The sequence below is a fragment of the Brassica napus genome, chromosome C9, assembly GCF_020379485.1.
Source record: "Brassica napus cultivar Da-Ae chromosome C9, Da-Ae, whole genome shotgun sequence".
NCBI classification, from domain to species: Eukaryota; Viridiplantae; Streptophyta; class Magnoliopsida; order Brassicales; family Brassicaceae; genus Brassica; species Brassica napus.
Window position 1 is genome coordinate 39,943,361 of NC_063452.1, and position 18,342 is coordinate 39,961,702.

General features: G+C 42.6%; 2 protein-coding genes across 2 annotated transcripts; both read right to left on the minus strand.

Moving 5' to 3' along the window:
• Nucleotides 1-10,226: 10,226 nt before the first annotated feature.
• On the minus strand, nucleotides 10,227-11,712 carry LOC111211460 (dehydration-responsive element-binding protein 1D-like). Its single transcript, XM_022712556.2, has one exon. The coding sequence runs from the start codon at nucleotides 11,043-11,045 to the stop codon at nucleotides 10,383-10,385; it is 663 nt and encodes a 220-aa protein (XP_022568277.1). The 5' UTR covers nucleotides 11,046-11,712; the 3' UTR covers nucleotides 10,227-10,382.
• Nucleotides 11,713-17,184: 5,472 nt separating this feature from the next.
• Nucleotides 17,185-18,305, minus strand: LOC111209820 (ethylene-responsive transcription factor ERF025-like). Its single transcript, XM_022709823.2, has one exon. It carries the CDS (start codon nucleotides 18,182-18,184, stop codon nucleotides 17,471-17,473), a length of 714 nt encoding a protein of 237 aa, XP_022565544.1. The 5' UTR covers nucleotides 18,185-18,305; the 3' UTR covers nucleotides 17,185-17,470.
• Nucleotides 18,306-18,342: the final 37 nt, after the last annotated feature.

The following is an 18,342-nucleotide window of genomic DNA, read 5'->3' on the forward strand; positions in this document are numbered from 1 at the left end:
TTCTTCCGAAACGTCGATACGACATCAGTCCATGCATTCTCGTCTACCCTTCGATGCTATCTCCCGAATACCGTAGCGAACCCATCTCACGTTCCCCGCCATTTCTAAGTTATCAATCAAACTTTACCGTAAAAACCGCAGAAAGTTCATTCTTTATCGAAAGAAGCCGTAATAAACGCTTCGAGTCGAAAGACGGCCCAAAGGGACCTAAGACACGACTCGAGGCCTAACTTACGATTTCTTAACCAACAGCCCGTAAACCGCATTTCGGTTTACGTTTGGTCCGCAAGGGAAGATAAATGTCAAGTTTCCGCGGATAAATACGAAATTTTGAAGATAATTACGAAGATCGGAAAAAATAGAATATCTCCATTTTTATGCTATGGCGGCTTAAGGGCAGAAGAGGAAAGGCGTAAACCGACCTTGGAGGCAGTATATAAGGGGTCCTAGGCGAGAGGCATGACCGGAACTCTTTTTAGACTCAGAACTCTCTGCACTTAGAAACTTAGGCTTATTTCTCGACAAGTTCGGTTTTTATGACTGGCACTCAATCACTAGACGAACTCGCCTAGGCAGTTCGATCTCTTGTCCAACTCTACCAATTGAACTGCGTTTGGCTTGATCCTCGAAAGACGTACGTAGGCAGCCTTTCATAAGGTTCAGTCCGAAATCAATCAAAGCCTTTTAGATATCTTTTTCGTCTTTTGTTATCGAGCTACGACTCAACTAGGATTAGGGTTTTATGTTGCTAGAACTAGTTAACTCGCTGACGGCACCTGCGGCCAAAGCCTTTGTATTCTCTTGTAATGATCGCAACGCTCTTACGCGAATTCGAAATAAGATCTACTTTCTTTGTAAATTCGTTTTATCATGTTTTCTAATATTTTCCGCATTTATTTGGTTACTTGTCGTTGGCACTCGCAGAGATCCGGGTCCTCTGGAAAATTAGGGTTTTCCTAAGTTTCCTTATTTTACGGAAATCGACAGTGTGAATTTCGGTTCCCACAGTTTGGCGCTAGAAGGAGGGGGGGGGGGGTACGGATTACTCTAACTCATAGCCGCAAAACGCTTGATCAAAACAATGTCTGCAAATACGAAAGACAAAATAGCAGTTTACAATAACGCTGGTAAGACAACTCCAGCCGCCACTGCGCCTATAGCGAACGCTTAGGCAAACACCACGGTTCTTGAGAAAATCGAAAACCTAGCCGCGACTCTTCGCCACAGGAAGTGTAACGAAACGAGCTCGCGATTTCTCTGTCTAAACGTGAAGGGAAACGATAAATTTTATCAAACCCCGTAAGTTTGGCTCATTACCGAACTAAAGAAGTCTCAACGCATAAGGGTTTTACCAAAAAACATTTTCCGAAAGCTTTTCGGAAAAGTAAAACTTGCTCTCCCCTAAACCGCAGAAAAACCCTAGGTTAATCGCGGAAAAAAGAAGCACATCGAATCGGGTACATAGCTCGCCGCTGTACTTTTTCCGAAAGATTGAGCGACCAAGACACTCGGTCGGTCGCTACATATTGAGCGACCTAGCCACTCGGTTGGTCGCTACGTATTGAGCGACCAAGCGACTCGTCGGTCGCTACGTATTGAGCGACCAAGACACTCGGTCGGTCGCTACGTATTGAGCGACCAAGCCACTCGTCGGTCACTACATATTGAGCGACCAAGACACTCGGTCGGTCGCTACGTATTAAGCGACCAAGCCACTCGGTCGGTCGCCACGTATTGAGCGACCAAGCCACTCGGTCGGTCGCTACGTATTGAGTGACCAAGACACTCGGTCGGTCGCCACGTATTGAGCGACCAAGCCACCGGTCGGTCGCTACGTATTGAGCGACCAAGACACTCGGTCGGTCGCTACGTATTGAGCGACCTAACTACTCGGTCGGTCTCTACGTATTGAGCGACCAAGCCACTCGGTCGGTCGCTACGTATTGAGCGACCAAGCCACTCGTCGGTCGCTACGTATTGAGCGACCAAGACACTCGGTCGGTCGCTACGTATTGAGCGACCTAGATACTCCGTCAGTCGCTACGTATGGAGCGACCAAGACACTCGGTCGGTCGCTACGTATTGAGCGACCTAGCTACTCGGTCGGCCGCTACGTATTGAGCGACCTAGCCACTCGGTCGGTCGCTACATGTTGAGCGACCTAGCTACTCGGTCGGTCGCTACGTATTGAGCGACCAAGCAACTCGGTCGTTTGCTACGTATTGAGCGACCAAGCCACTCGTCGGTCGCTACGTATTGAGCGACCAAGCCACTCGTCGGTCGCTACGTATTGAGCGACCAAGACACTCGGTCGGTCACTACGTATTGAGCGACCTAGCTACTCGGTCGGTCGCTACGTATTGAGCGACCAAGCCACTCGTCGGTCGCTACGTATTGAGCGACCAAGACACTCGGTCGGTCGCTACTTATTGAGCGATCTAGCTACTCCATCGGTCGCTACGTATTGAGCGACCAAGACACTCGGTCGGTCGCTACGTATTGAGCGACCTAGCTACTCGGTCGGTCGCTACGTATTGAGCGACCAAGCCACTCGGTCGGTCGCTATGTATTGAGCGACCAAGCCACTCGTCGGTCGCTACGTATTAAGCGACCAAGACACTTGGTCGGTCTCTACGTATTGAGCGACCTAGATACTCGGTCTGTCGCTATGTATTGAGCGACCTAGCTACTCGGTCGGTCGCTACGTATTGAGCGACCTAGCTACTCGGTCGGTCGCTACGTATTGAGCGACCAAGCCACTCGGTCGGTCGCTACGTATTGAGCGACCAAGCCACTCGTCGGTCACTACGTATTAAGCGACCAAGACACTCGGTCGGTCGCTACGTATTGAGCGACCTAGATACTCCGTCGGTCGCTACGTATGGAGCGACCAAGACACTCGGTCGGTCGCTACGTATTGAGCGACCTAGCTACTCGGTCGGTCGCTACGTATTGAGCGACCTAGCCACTCGGTCGGTCACTACGTATTGAGCGACCTAGCTACTCGGTCGGTCGCTACGTATTGAGCAACCAAGCAACTCGGTCATTCGCTACGTATTGAGCTACCAAGCCACTCGTCGGTCGTTACGTATTGAGCGACCAAGCCACTCGTCAGTCGCTACGTATTGAGTGACCAAGACACTCGGTCGGTCGCTACGTATTGAGCGACCTAGCTACTCGGTCGGTCGCTACGTATTGAGCGACCAAGCCCCTCGTCGGTCGATACGTATTGAGCGACCAAGACACTCGGTCGGTCGCTACGTATTTAGCGACCTAGCTACTCCATCGGTTGCTACGTATTGAGCGACCAAGACACTCGGTCGGTCGCTACGTATTGAGCGACCTAGCTACTCGGTCGGTCGCTACGTATTGAGCGACCTAGCCACTCGGCCGGTCGCTACGTATTGAGCGACCAAGCCACTCGTCGGTCGCTACGTATTGAGCGACCAAGACACTCGGTCAGTCGCTACGTATTGAGCAACCTAGCCACTCGGTCGGTCGCTACGTATTGAGCGACCAAGCCACCTGTCGGTCGCTACGTATTGAGCGACCAAGACACTCGGTCTGTCGCTATGTATTGAGCGACCTAGCTACTCGGTCGGTCGCTACGTATTGAGCGACCTAGCTACTCGGTCGGTCGCTACGTATTGAGCGACCAAGCCACTCGGTTGGTCGCTACGTATTGAGCGACCAAGCCACTCGGTCGGTCGCTATGTATTGAGCGACCAAGGCACTCGGTCGGTCGCTACGTATAGCGACCAAGACACTCAGTCGGTCGCTACGTATTGAGCGACCAAGACACTCGGTCGGTCCCTACGAATTGAGCGACCAAGCCACTCAGTCGGTCGCTACGTATTGAGCGACCAAGACACTCGGTCGGTCTCTACGAATTGAGCAACCAAGCTACTCGGTCGGTCGCTACGAATTGAGCGACCTAGCCACTCGGTCGGTCGCTACGTATTGAGCGATTAAGCCACTTGGCCGGTCGCTAAGTATTGAGCAACCAAGCTACTCGGTCGATCGCTACGTATTGAGCGACCTAGCCACTCGGTTGGTCGCTATGTTGCAACCGACCCGCGAACGAGTCGATCGTTATTATTTTTTCGGAAAAAATTAAGTAACATATGACAACCTTCGAAAATCTAACAACGATCGTAGAAAAAGAATATTGGATAACGGAAGAGATGGAACGAAATCCGAGAAAAAAAATTCGCCCAACCGCCTGTCTCCATGGTCTCACCATCCGTCCTCTCGCGCCTTGATATGTGGCCAAAACTTCATCACCTGGCGAGTCTTACTGATCATCCTTGGCATCTCTCGATCGTCCCTGGCTATTCCTAAACGCTAAAAAGTTTTCGACGAGATGCCTATTCATTTTCGTAAATCCAATGATACTAAGATTGAAACATGGATCACGAAAACCGCAATATTGGCAGCAGCCAAAACGCGGCCAGGAAAGCAGAGAAGTGCATGAAAAGTTAATATTCTTGCTATTCGAAGTGGGCAGACAGACACAAATAGAGAAGGGCAAATGAGCTAGCAAAACTAAGAAGAGACAAAACTGCATCTTCGAGAGAACTAAGGTATTTGAGACTTGAAATTTTTGAAATCAGATTTGGAGTTTTCGTAGGAAATTACTAATAAATAAAAACGCCTTTGAAACTGCCATAGAACTTTAGGGAACGTAAAACCTAGGTGGATAGTCTAGCGAACTAAGTCTTAGGTGATTTTTCCTGTCTCGATATATTGTCCCATAATTGTTCGTCCAGATCTTGCAAACCGATCTAAACTCTCCGAAAATCGAGAAACGATCGCCACGCATATCAAGCTCGCTTCCTAAGGAGAGAAAAAACTAGAGACATAAAGGTCATCTTAAATTCGGTTCGTTTCTGGCAATTCTCTCGGAACCGACATATTCCAAGTCTTCAACCTGGAAACGACCAAGTTCCATATACTACGATTCACTTTAAGCCCTCTGTGTTTTACTCGTAAAATACGGCATGTAAGGAAAACTCGTAACAGAGCTCCTATAGCTATACGGAACATCCTCAAATAGACACGAAAGAAATCTCGGAAGGCCAACACCACACAAAGCACGGTATCGGAGGATGCCTCTTTCCAGGAACAAATTTACGCGACCCCTTGGTTCTAACTCCTCGATCACAAATCAAATCCAAACAGGAACAACAATTCTGGCTGCAAACATCCGTAGTCAAACCAGAATGTTTCCCAAACGCAGGGCTAAGACTAATCCCTTGCAACATCGCGAAACATCTTCAAGCCCGCGAACATTTCAAGCGCAAAACGCGGCATACGAAAGAATAACAAATCTTCAGCATCGCGAGACGTCGCAGACGCCTGAAGATTCGTTCTTCGACGAAATTTCCTTCCTCGATAAAAACACTTTCTTGGAAGACCAGACAGTCATACGCACTAACATCTTCTCAAAACATATCCTTCGCGAAGACTCGAAACGGTAATTTTAACCATTAAGTTTGTTGCTGATCACAACAAACTCTTAACGTCCTAAACAGACTTAGCCATCTCGTAGAGATGACTCTCGTACATCCGACACAAGGATAATAGCGCTATAAAAGAAATCCAAAATTTTTGGTCAACACTTCCAGGAGGCTTAAAAATTGTCCTTGGAGAGATGCTCGGTTCCAACCATACAAGTCGTATAAGCCGAGAACCTATCGCGGACTTTAAATCGGTATGGAATCAGGATAAAACTGAAATGGGATACGTAAGTCGAATTAGTCATCGCACCCTCTAAAACCAGGAGTAAACCTAGGTCTTGCCCTAAACCCAGCGCACTGGTCTCTAACATCTCTAGGCATAGTATCAAAAACCTTGATACGAGATCCCAAAGTTTGTCTCTTTGCCAATATTCAAGCGTCTTCAGAAATCCCGCAAGTTTACACACTGCGGAAAACTCTCGAAACAGATCACGGATATAGCAGTTCACACAGAGTTAGATTACAAAATGACAACTCGTAATCTTCCTTCTACACCCATATAAAATGCCATCGGCACCAACACGCCTGATAACCGCTACATAAAAACTAGACCGTAAAGGTCTCGCTGGAAAACAAGTCATAAGAACCTTAACTCCAAGACGAACTACGAAAGGCTTGATCCCTTCAACAAGGGTACGTATGCAGCCGTCATAAGGCGCAGCCCCAATCTTATCGCGTTCTACTCTTAGAAGAGCGAGAAGACCACTTACCACAAACCTTTTCGACCATTAATTCCGCCTAACTCACCTAACTTGCCAAGCCACTCGCAAAAACCTGACGCTAGAAGCTCATGGTTCTAACGAGCTGGGGGGCTAACTGTTGGGGTCAAAATCGGTCACGACGGAATCAATGTCTGAAAATCCGTAAAAATCAGCATGAACGTTTTTACGAAAAATAAATCTTAGAAAAAGATCTATTTTTACGAAGAATCTTGCGGAGAAAACATATTTACGAAAAATCAGAGAAAGACGCGAACAAGGTTGCCGCGTAGCAACCAGCGCAAAAGCTGGTCGCTACGTAGCGACCGAGCTCTCACCAAAGCTCGGTTGCTACGTAGCGTGCTCGGTTGCTACGTAGCATGCTCGGTCGCCACGTAACGTGCTCGGTCGCTACGTAGCGTGCTCGGTCGCTACGTAGCGTGCTCGGTCGCTACTCAGTCGCTACATAGCGACCGAGCTCGAGCCAAAGCTCGGTCGCTACGTAGCGACCGAGCTCGAGCAGGTGCTCGGTCGCTACGTAGCGACCGAGCTCGAGCCAAAGCTCGGTCACTACGTAGCGACCGAGCTCGAGCAGGTGCTTGGTCGCTACGTAGCGACCGAGCTCGAACCGAAGCTCGGTCGCTATGTAGTGACCGAGCTCTTCCGAAACGTCGATACGACATCAGTCCATGCATTCTCGCCTACCCTTCGATGCTATCTCCCGAATACCGTAGCGAACCCATCTCACGTTCCCCGTCATTTCTAAGTTATCAATCAAACTTTACCGTAAAAACCGCGGAAAGTTCATTCTTTATCGAAAGAAGCCGTAATAAACGCTTCGAGTCGAAAGACGGCCAAAGGGACCTAAGACACGACTCGAGGCCCAACTTACGATTTCTTAACCAACAGCCTGTAAACCGCATGTCGGTTTACGCTTGGTCCGCAAGGGAAGATAAATGTCAAGTTTCCGCGGATTAATACGAAATTTTGAAGATAATTACGAAGATCGGAAAAAATGGAATATCTCCATTTTTATGCTATGGCGGCTTAAGGACAGAAGAGGAAAGGCGTAAACCGACCTTGGAGCCAGTATATAAGGGGTCCTAGGCGAGAGGCATGACCGGAACTCTTTTTAGACTCAGAACTCTCTGCACTTAGAAACTTAGGCTTATTTCTCGACAAGTTCGGTTTCTATGACTGGCACTCAATCACTAGACGAACTCGCCTAGGCAGTTCGATCTCTTGTCCAGCTCTACCAATTGAACTACGTTCGGCTTGATCCTCGAAAGGGGTACGTAGGCAGCCTTTCATAAGGTTCAGTCTGAAATCAATCAAAGCCTTTTAGATATCTTTTTCGTCTTTTGTTATCGAGCTGCGACTCAACTAGGATTAGGGTTTTATGTGTTGCTAGAACTAGGTAACTCGCTGACGGCCCCTGCGGCCAAAGCCTTTGTATTCTCTTGTAATGATCGCAACGCTCTTACGCGAATTCGAAATAAGATCTACTTTCTTTGTAAATTCGTTTTATCATGTTTTATCATATTTTCCGCATTTATTTGGTTACTTGTCGTTGGCTCTCGCAGAGATCCGGGTCCTCTGGAAAATTAGGATTTTCCTAAGTTTCCTTATTTTACGGAAATCGACAGTGTGAATTTCAGTTCCCACAACAATCATGATATCTTTGAAGAAACAGAGGCGTAGCCTGCTCTAAGCCCTTATGACTTCATGAATACAGTTGGTAACATTACTTCTGAATATATTAAACTAGGTTATCCACGCATTGTGCGCATAATGAACATTATATAAAAATTATTTTTATGTATTATATATTATTTTACATATTATGAAATAATAAATAAATATTAAATATTAAAAATTCAGTAATTATTACGTATATTATAAAATTGATGTGAACACATAAATAAATTTTATTAATCCAAATAAACATTTTTTATTTGATATGGTCTATAATTAAATTTAAACGATATTAACATAGATATATACTATATTTTTTATATTGATATTATTAAATAATTTTTTTTTTCATATTGTTTTTTGATCAATTGTATCTTTATATAACAAAAACTTTTTTTTATTGAATTTCAAATTTATTGATAAAAAAGTAGAAACCTTTACAAGCTATTTATATATTGATTGTTGTAAAGAATGAAAGAATAAGAGTTGCTAGTTTGGATGGACTTTCAAACCATCTGCTAAGTAGAGCCCGTAGCTTGTGGTTCCCCTTATACTTAAGCGAGGATATGCGATTTTTGATGATCTTCCCAATAGCCTTACTCGTAGTCTCCACTGGTGCGCACAACCCTCCATGCCTCCTCGAGTTCCTCTCTTTCCACAATATGTAGATAGAGGTCTGAAAAGCGAGTTTCAGAGGAATAGTGTCGAGTCTACTTCGAGTTGTTTTTAGGATAGAAGACACATTGTCTTGCCAATCTGGTGTAATCCCTGATTCAAGTAGCCCTGCAGTGATGTTCATCCAAACCGTGAAGGTATATGGACAAGCGAAGTAGAGATGATCTTTGCTTTCATCTCTTTCACCGCAGAAGACACAACCCAGCTCTATGCCTCAGCCTCTCATTCGCAATCTTGTGGAAAGTCGATCATATAACAAAAACTTTGAATCACTCATAACAAAAAAATTCATTGTGTGATGTTTAATAGTTTTTGTAATTTATGATTTTTTTTACAAAAAAATCAATGCAAAGTTTAAAATTTAACTATTAAATTGTTAGTATTTGTTCAAAGCTTTTATCAAAAAAATTGTTCAAAAATAATTTCAAAATTAAAATATTTATGTATTTTATATGGTATATAGTTAATTTAAACTATATTAATATATACATATATATATAATCTTAATATTAATTAAATGAGTCTCCATAATTATATGATTTTGTAATCATTTGTATGTTGTCATAACTAAAATTTTAAACCATGGTTCACAAATTTTTAAATGTGAGACTTTTAACAGTTTTAGTAATTTATAGTCGTTTTTCAAAATTCAAAATATAATATATACGAAAAAAACTAAATTTATATTATATGGTTAATGTGGTTTTTTAATTTATTTTAATAAGTTCAAATTGAAAAAAAAAAAATAAGAGAGGATACACTATTTTAATCATTACTTGTCATATATAATTTAGTTACATTAGGCAATTTCATAATTTTTATTTATGAAAAGAATGAAAACATTAATAATTAATTTATTGTTAGTTTAATAAAAAACTTATTATATATTTAGATGGATGAATCTATATCTCCACAGATTATAAGAATCAATGTGGTAATGACATATGGTACTTCAAATACTGTATGAGTTTCTCTTTTAATCAGTGTTTTTAAAATCGGACCGGAAGATGAACCGAAAATGTTTTGGGTCATGGTTCAATATGGTTCGACCAGGTCAAACCTGGTTCAATAATCTAGTTTAATATATTTTTAATATATAAATTTAAAAGTAATGTTAATAAATATGATACATAATTAAAATATAAGTGAATTTAAAACATAAAACTTATAAATATAAACTAGTTTTATGTTTATATGGATAGTTTATAGACTTTTGATAGTTTTAATGGTTTTTAGCATTTTAATAACTATGAAATCCAATCTGGCTACGTGACCGGTTCATGGTCGAACCAATTATTAGGCCCAACGCAGTTATGTAACCGGTTCATGGTCGAACCCGGTTCAACCATCGGGTCGGTCCGGTTTTTAAAAAACTGCTTTTAATATACAGGTGGATGGAAACCAAGAAAACTATCTTCAAAGTTGTAGGCTTTGAATGTTACGAACCGCACTACACCGCACCGCAATTAACAGTAACAAAAATTTCTACATGTACCATATATCTATATGTTTTTATAAGTGTTAGAACTGCACCTCTCAATCCGTAATTACCATTCGGAGCCTTAGCTAATTGAAAAAACAAGTTGATATTCAAATTGTGTTAGAAAGAATAGTAATATAGTAGTCGACAAAAAAAAAGAATAGTAATATAGAATTTATTAGATTTGTATATCTCCATTCTCTTTCCGTATCGTACTACCAGTCTACCAATAAAAAGTAGGTAGTTGAACTTTTGACCAATCCTAGAAATTCAAAAAATCTTACAAAATCTGAATAATAAAAGAAGATTCAAATTCTAAAAACTCCAGAGTGACACGTCAGCATCTCCGGCCAAGTCGTTATGATTCCATCCAAGTTCCGGCGGCGGCAAGAGCATCTCCTCCCCCATATTCTCAAGAAACCTTGGCATCCCCAAAACCGCTTCTTCGGCCATATAAAACACACCGTTCTCTTCCATGGTCTCCCCACCCGTTTGCCCAACCGTCTCCTCTGCCGGTTTCACTGCCTCAACCATAGTCGTCTCAGTCGTAGCCGTCTTGTTCTGAAACGCCATTGCAGCTTCAGCCGCAGCTCTCTGAATTTCTTTAGGACAAGTAGACTCAGGAATCCGTAGACGCCAAGCCGAGTCGGCGAAATTAAGACAAGCGGAGCGGCCACGAAGGGCTAAAGCGGCGACGTCGTGAGCACGAGCGGCCATTTCGACTGTCGGAAAAGTCCCTAACCAAATCCTCGACTTCTTATTAGGCTCCCTAACTTCACAAACCCATTTCCCTGAGTTTCTCTGACGAACTCCTCTGTAAATCGGATGACGTGTCTCACGAAACTTCTTTCTCCCTGCTCGTTTCTTCGGACAGCTCGAAGCTAGCTTTGGAGAACACTCACTACTGTCAGAAACAGGAGACCTGTGGTCGGGGATCGAGAGGAAGGAATCTGAAAAAGAAGTGTAAAATGGATCCATCGAATGAAACGAAAACAGAGTCTTGATTTTGGATAAGATGTTTAATTTCTCTTTCTTTCTTTTTGGATTTTAAAGTGTTTTTTGTTATAGAGAAAGAGAGGAAGTTTTGTTGTTTTTATAAGGGGAACACACGGAGTATCTGGTTACGACAGCTGTCCTATGTCTGTTGACTGACACGTGTGCTTTATTACTTAGTCTTGTGTATATGTATAGTTATTGTGCACTGTGTGATGTAGCTATTTGATGATTCAGATTATCTAATAGTTATGTTCGTGGAAAGGGGGACGATTTGGGGGAAAAAGACAAAAGAGGCTTTAGTTAAAACGAAAAGAAAGAAAATGACGTCATGGAACACGGTTTTGACAGTTGGATTGTAACTGCTTCTCTTTGGTTCGGGAGGCGCGCCACGTTAAGATGGACGGTGCGTTCGCTGTCAAGCCACGGTTTGGGGTTTTGTTTTCTGAGCCTGACCCCACGCGCTTTCTTGTGGGACCCGTATTGTTTATTTTTGAGACATTATTTTGTTTTATGGAGCTTTTTGGTATCTAGTCAACTAGAATACTACACATACGTGATACGTGTACGGGTCTAGTTGAGTTTCTTTCGTAGTTTCGTTGTATAGTTCACTTTGTGAACCGTACATCCGGAAATAAAACCGTGGAAGTTGGTTTGGTTTGATTTGGTTAGGGTAAAAAAGCCCTTTCTTTTTTTTGGTCAACTTTTCGTTTTATTAAAGGAAGCCCAGTGGGCAATTACAAACACACCCATCTATAAAATTTGGTCCAAAACAAAACCCATACAAACCAACATATTACAATGAAAGCATGATTGACACGTGGTCGATACGTGGCCGCGTTTCTTCAAACGAGATTGAGGAAGGCGGTGCCGGAATCTTTGCCGGAAAACCAATAGTCTTCATCTCAAACTTGTGTGAGCCTGTTTGCATGTTCTTCCACCTTCGATCTCCGGTAATCACAAGATCTTCTTTTCCAATTGTTAGATTTGATCCCATGGAAAAACTTTAAAATAAAAGGATAGAAACTTGTTAGAACACTAACCCTTATGGCAGCTCCGACTCATCTAGCCTCTTTCCTGAACCTCTGAAGCATGATCCAAATCTTATTTCCTGATCATCGTGGAGACTACACCTGAAAAGAGCGTAGCTTGATATCACTTCAGATTCAAGAGCCAAGCTTGTCTAACAAAGAGAAAATCAAATCTCCTAATCAACCGCCATAATCATTCAACGCAGAAGGAGAAGAACTCAACTTGACTTTATTTAACTTCAAAACTGGTTAAGAAAACATAAGAAATGAAAAACATGAAGATCAACCCAACCGGTTTTGAAAATACACAACAAAAGTCGCCCAAAGCGAAACTGATTCCTCAACAGGAAAATAGAAATCGCCAAGCGAAACAAAAGATTCAATCTTTCGATTGAAATTTATCTTACAACAAAAAACAGGGTAAATCTCATCCTCCCTCTGAAAAATATGAATCTGGTAAGAGGAACAGGAAGAGAGAATTCTCTCTCTCTCTCTAGAAAGGAGAGAGAGAGAGCCCCTTTCATGATTATTAGGGTAAGAAAGCCATTCTATTGTTTTCTTGCACTCGAAGATTATATTAGGTTTGAACTCGCAGGAAACTATGTTATGTTCGCTTAAATTTGGCCCTTTAATATTTTGAAACTAAAAAAAGAATTCAAGTAGAATCAATCATTTTTTTATCTTTAGAATTCGATTGTGAGGTTAATCTAAAGTAAATATTTACACTAAATTTTAAGTAGCTTTAATTTTTTTCAAAGGTTTTTGTATAATTTTTTTACTTATTTTATTACATAAAAACATATAAAACATCAAAAAATAAAAGGTCCACAAAGTCTTTATTGACCTCGAATAAATAAAGTCCAAACTGAAATGATCTAAAAATGGCTTAAGTTTAAACTCTGAAAACTCTAACAACCAACTTGGTCGCCGTTGAAAAGCACACATGTCACATCCCCGATCATAGATAGAATCGTCGGGGATTAGACATGGTGCGAGGAAACGAGCAAGCCGGTCGTATGACCTAAGGGCAAGCGTTCCATGATCTAAAAAGAAGGTTAAGACCATTAGAAGGGTGAGACTTAGCCAAATGAAGGAGGTATAGTGCACAAGGGAACTGGACGAGGTGTAAGGTAGCTGGACGGTGCGGGCGAGAAGCTCGACCAGCTGAACGAAGCTTGGTTAAACTCAGACTGAGTTGGATCAGTTCGACTAGCTGGACTACTATCTCACTCAGCTAGGTCAGTTGTGAGTCATCTCATCTCAGGTGGACGGAGTGTTGGATGGTTGGAAGGTTGGAAGGTTGGGTTAGGTCCGGGCGGTTAGCAGGCCGGTTGGTCGACCCAGGTCGGTTGTGGGCCGATGGGCACTTGCCATCAGGCCATGGCCTTAGGCAATCGGTCTTGGCCCAAAATTGGTCTGTTTAGGACATTCATTGGCGGAATAGGTGGGAGTCGCACAAGCACCTATTCACAAGCCAAACAACACCCATTCGTGGGGCAAGTTGCACCATTTCGCATGGGACATTGGCCGAACCTTCTCTCAATAAATAAAAGCCCTTGGGGTAGAATATGCGAAGAGATCCTTAAGGAAAAAGTTAAAGAAAGACCGAGAGAGAGAAAGGAAAGAGAGAGAAGGGTTCATCGGCCAAGACAAGGCCGATTGTGTTGGTGGTTTCATTTCCAGCGAGGAAGATCGTTTGTAAGAAGGATACTGATCCAAGATGGATACAAGAGGCAGGGAGAAAGATGTGGGCGCGCCTAAACGCACGTCCAAGGTGAGTGGTGTAACTGGCGAACTATCTCCTAGGACCATCAGTCGGTCCGGTTGTGTCCTTGGTCCGATTGGAGTTCGGTTACATCCATCTCTCTTCTAATCTGGCCGCCTCTCTTTCTTCTTATATTTACGATTCAGTTTGATAAAGTTTCAGGCGGTTTCGTGGACCAAGGCTTAGGCCGGTCTAAGCAAGGCAGTTCTTAGCCTATCGGCCGGACTTTCGATTAGGCCGATTGACCATAGACCTAAAACATGTGGCCATGACAAACCTATGTGTGATCTGGTCATGTTTAGGGTTTCATATGGATGACTTAGATTGTGTGTAAGTGTGGCTGAATGTTGTTATGATATAATGGTCTAGGATCATGCTTAGAATTGCTTGTTAGGATATCAGTTATGAATAATGTGTATTTGTATATGATTTCAGGATCTGAGGTTGATCGTGGTAAGGCAATGGAGCCGTGAAGACTCAAGCCGTGATGTGATGTGATGTGTTATGTGGGGATAGATCGGTTATGTTGTAAACTTATGATAGCTTATTGTACAACTTAAACCTATGTAGTGAATCTCATTTATGATTAAGAAAGTACCAATTTATCTTAGTATTGTTTACGGGTCTTGATCGATTGTTTATGAACCTCATGTGTTGAAAAATGGCGTAAGAATATTGGACTTAAACTGAATTAAATGGCTGATCATGAACTAGGCCTGGCATTTTACTCGGACCCGAAGACCCGAACGGGAATCGACCCGAAAATACAGGTTCGGGTCCGGGTTCGGGTCCATGCTAAGTACCTATTGGGTCTTCTTTTTTTGGACCCGTGGGTCTCGGTTTGGGTCCGGGTATCCGAAGTACCCGCAAATAATTGTATATACTAGGTATATTTGGGTGATTGGGTATATTTTTGGTATTTCAGATTTTTTTTAAAGTTTCGGGTTTGGATTTTCGGGTATAATTGTAGGTTTCAGGTGAAATTTTAGATTTTTAGAAAATATAATTTGGGTATTCGGGTATATTTTGGATTTTCGGGTCTGATTTTTGGGTATTTTTGCGGTTTTTCGGGTATTTTTAGAGTTTTCAGGTCCAGTTCGGGTATTTCGGGTCATAAATACCCGAACCGACCCGGATCCGAAATATACCCAAAAATTTTGGGTATTTTACGGGTATTGAAATTATAGACCCGAACCGATCCGGACCCGACAAGACTCGACCCGGAACCGACCCGGAAAATTATAGGTACATATATGAGTCTAAATTGCTAGGATCCAAAGGACCCGGACCCGACAATACCCGACCCGAACCCGACTCGAAGACCCGGATGCCCAGGCCTATCATGAACTTTCTTAAGGTCACAAATCTAGATTGGTTTAGATACCCGGGGTTGGGTCTTACAACACACCCTTTTAAAACGGAAATCACCAAGGCAAACATGAAATCAAGGAGGGATAAAGCATGAGCAGGACCGGCGCAAGAGCACATCGACAAGACTGCAACCTGAGATACACCAGAAGACAAAATATAATGGATTACTATAGAGGGGGAAACTCATTGAGAAGTGAAAATATAGGGTGGTGCTGATCCGGTTGTCTCCTCATGTTGCCATATTCAGCCGCTGTCAGAGCCCCCTTTCAAAACTCGTTGTCGTCCTCCAAACGGCGAGCTTACCCATCAAACCATGCAGTTCAAACATCACTAAAACCTCCCCACCGTAACGACTCACCACCTCTGTTATAGTCAACCTACCAGAGTTTCCCATGGCACGTAAAGGTCCAACAACCCGGAATGGATCAAGGATCATACGCGAAGGTTTCACTCGGGTCGTTTAAGACATCATGGACCAAGGCTTAACCGGCTAATTGAAGAAGAATCAAGATCAAGACCAAGATTAAGTCCAACCCGGTTCAATCAAGATTCCAGATCAAAACATCGTTCCATTTTAAGCTGAAGATCAGATCGTCCCAATCTTCTATTTGGCCAACGGGTAAGACCAATTCAGACTTACAATTTCTGCATCCAAGTTGATCAATCAAACTATCCAGGTTTATCCATTCAAATTGAGGTTCAGTCTACCCAAAAATGGAGGAGCCATTCAGCCATGCAAGGAAACATTTTGAATTCATTTCCTTATGTTTTCTAACTGAGTTTATTATTTTGGATCTGCGTCTTTATTTTCATTTTAGTTTATTTTATTTCAATAAAAGTTTTGGACAGATTGTTTTGCCTTTTTAGAATCAATAATTCAGGCTTTTGTTTAGCCTTGCTTTAGAGTCCAGGAGAGTCAATGTCGTTTTGCTTCAAGTCTCCTAGAAAAGCAAACTGCGTCGGATATTATATAAACCCCTTATGAGTAGCCATGTATTTTTCACCCTACTTTTGAAATATATGAGCCACTTTTCCCCCAGCAAATTCTAAGTCTTGTGTGAGAAGCAACCTTGAGAGAAAAACCATCGTCTTATCAAGTTTTTGATCCATAGAAACTTGTGATGACCTCGATCCATCTTCCATCCACCATTCGATCTTGAGAGTTATACACATCCAGTAAAACGGGATCCATCTTCATTCATCATCCATCCATTGATCTTTGCCAGACCAATACATATCCAGCAAAAAAGATCCCATATCCATCAATCTATCTCTTTTCATTTTAATTATTTATCTTATATTATCCAACCCTCCATCGTCCATCATTCTATCATAATTATCTTCATTCATCTCATGTTCGACAAAATTTCTAACAACTGGAACCAATTGCTCTCACTTCAGGTACACATGCAACAAATGATGTATTTACACCAAATATGTCAATGAATCTTCTATCAGTTTATCAACTAGAATTGATAGGATGCATGTGGACGGGTAAGGATTTTGTAGTCCACTTAATGTAAGAGAACAAGCAGTTGTCCTCAGCAAAGTGTGTACCATTCGGTTAATGGATGTTTGCGCGTTTATTAGGTTCTAGTAACCGTTTAAAGGTTATTACTCAGCTCTGCACATTGCTCTGAAACGTCCTATCAAAATCAACTCACTAGGTTGTTAAGACTTGATCAGTCCACTTGACTTGGTTGACTCGGCTCAAGTAAGACGAGAATGATTCGCTTATCTTGGTTCATTCAGCCAAGTAAGAGTTAATCAGCGAGAAAACTCGTCAGTGGACTTGCTATACACCCTATACAGTAATACAAACATAGCAGAGCATGACAACTATTCCATGTACACAACAAGTTAATGTTGCTTCTAGAATTTGATGCTTTTGTTTCCTAAAACAGACATTTATCTATCTAGAGGCATCATAAACAATTGACCAGCAAAAACAAAAACACCACACACAACTTAGCAGAATTTTTATACACATAAAGAAACACGCAAGTCTACCAAATATTTTAATTGTGTAACTATATTAGCCTCATATAAATCATAAGTCTTTAAGGAAAAAGTAGAAAAAATATAACAATCACAGAGCGATTCAGCATGCAACATAATAGATCTTAATAACCTATTTTGAATGTCAACAACAACGACCCAAAAAGCAAAAAAAAAAAAACAAAAAAAAAATCTCTTAGGACCTGAAAAAGAAGAGAGAAGAAGAAAAAGACAGCTTAGATTAATCATTTGTAACTCCAGAGACTATCTCCTTCATGATTCTCCGGCGAATCATCCTCCATCGTCGGATTTATCATTCTCGGTGGGCTCATCAGCATCCCTTCCGCCATCTCCGTCAACAAATTCGGCATATCCAACATGGCTTCCTCGTCCATAAACTCCAACGAAGAAAGCATTGCTTTTTCCTCCTCCTCCCTTCCGGGTTGACCCGGTTCCATTACCTTCTCGACTCCACCCGGGTCCGGTTGCTTCATCTCGGCGGCTCTCGCGGCGGCAGCTCTTATATCCGCAGCAGAGTTCGAAGCAGGAGCCACATACGTCAAAGCCAAACCAGGAAAATTCAAAACGGCGTCGGGGCCTTTCAGAGCCAGCGCCGCAACGTCGTAAGCGGCGGCAGCCATCTCCGGTACCGGATAAGTCCCGAGCCAAATTCGCGTCGTTTTACGCGGCTCTCGAATCTCCGACACCCATTTTCCGTTCCGTAGCCGAATCCCCCTGAAAAAAGAGTGCCGGCCGGATAATCCGGTCGTCGTTCTCTTCGTGGAAGATCCACCGGCGGAGTGAGAAGGTCTTGGTGTCGGAGATGGGGAAGAAGATGAGCCTGGAGAAGATTGAGGAGACGGATGATCAGAAGTTTTGGAAGGCAATGCGACTGAAGCTAGAGGAAACGTCGTCGTTTGTTTATTCCCGGTGGTCGGAGAATCGCTAGTGTTCGACATATTTAGAAACACAAAGAAGCTTAAACTTCTGTCTGATAATTAAACTTACTAAAGTGTCTGTGTTCAGCTTTTTTGGATCAATATGTGTTTATATATTTATATATATGTGTGCTCTTGGAGGAGAGAGAGAAAACCCGTGGGGAATTCGTGAGATCATC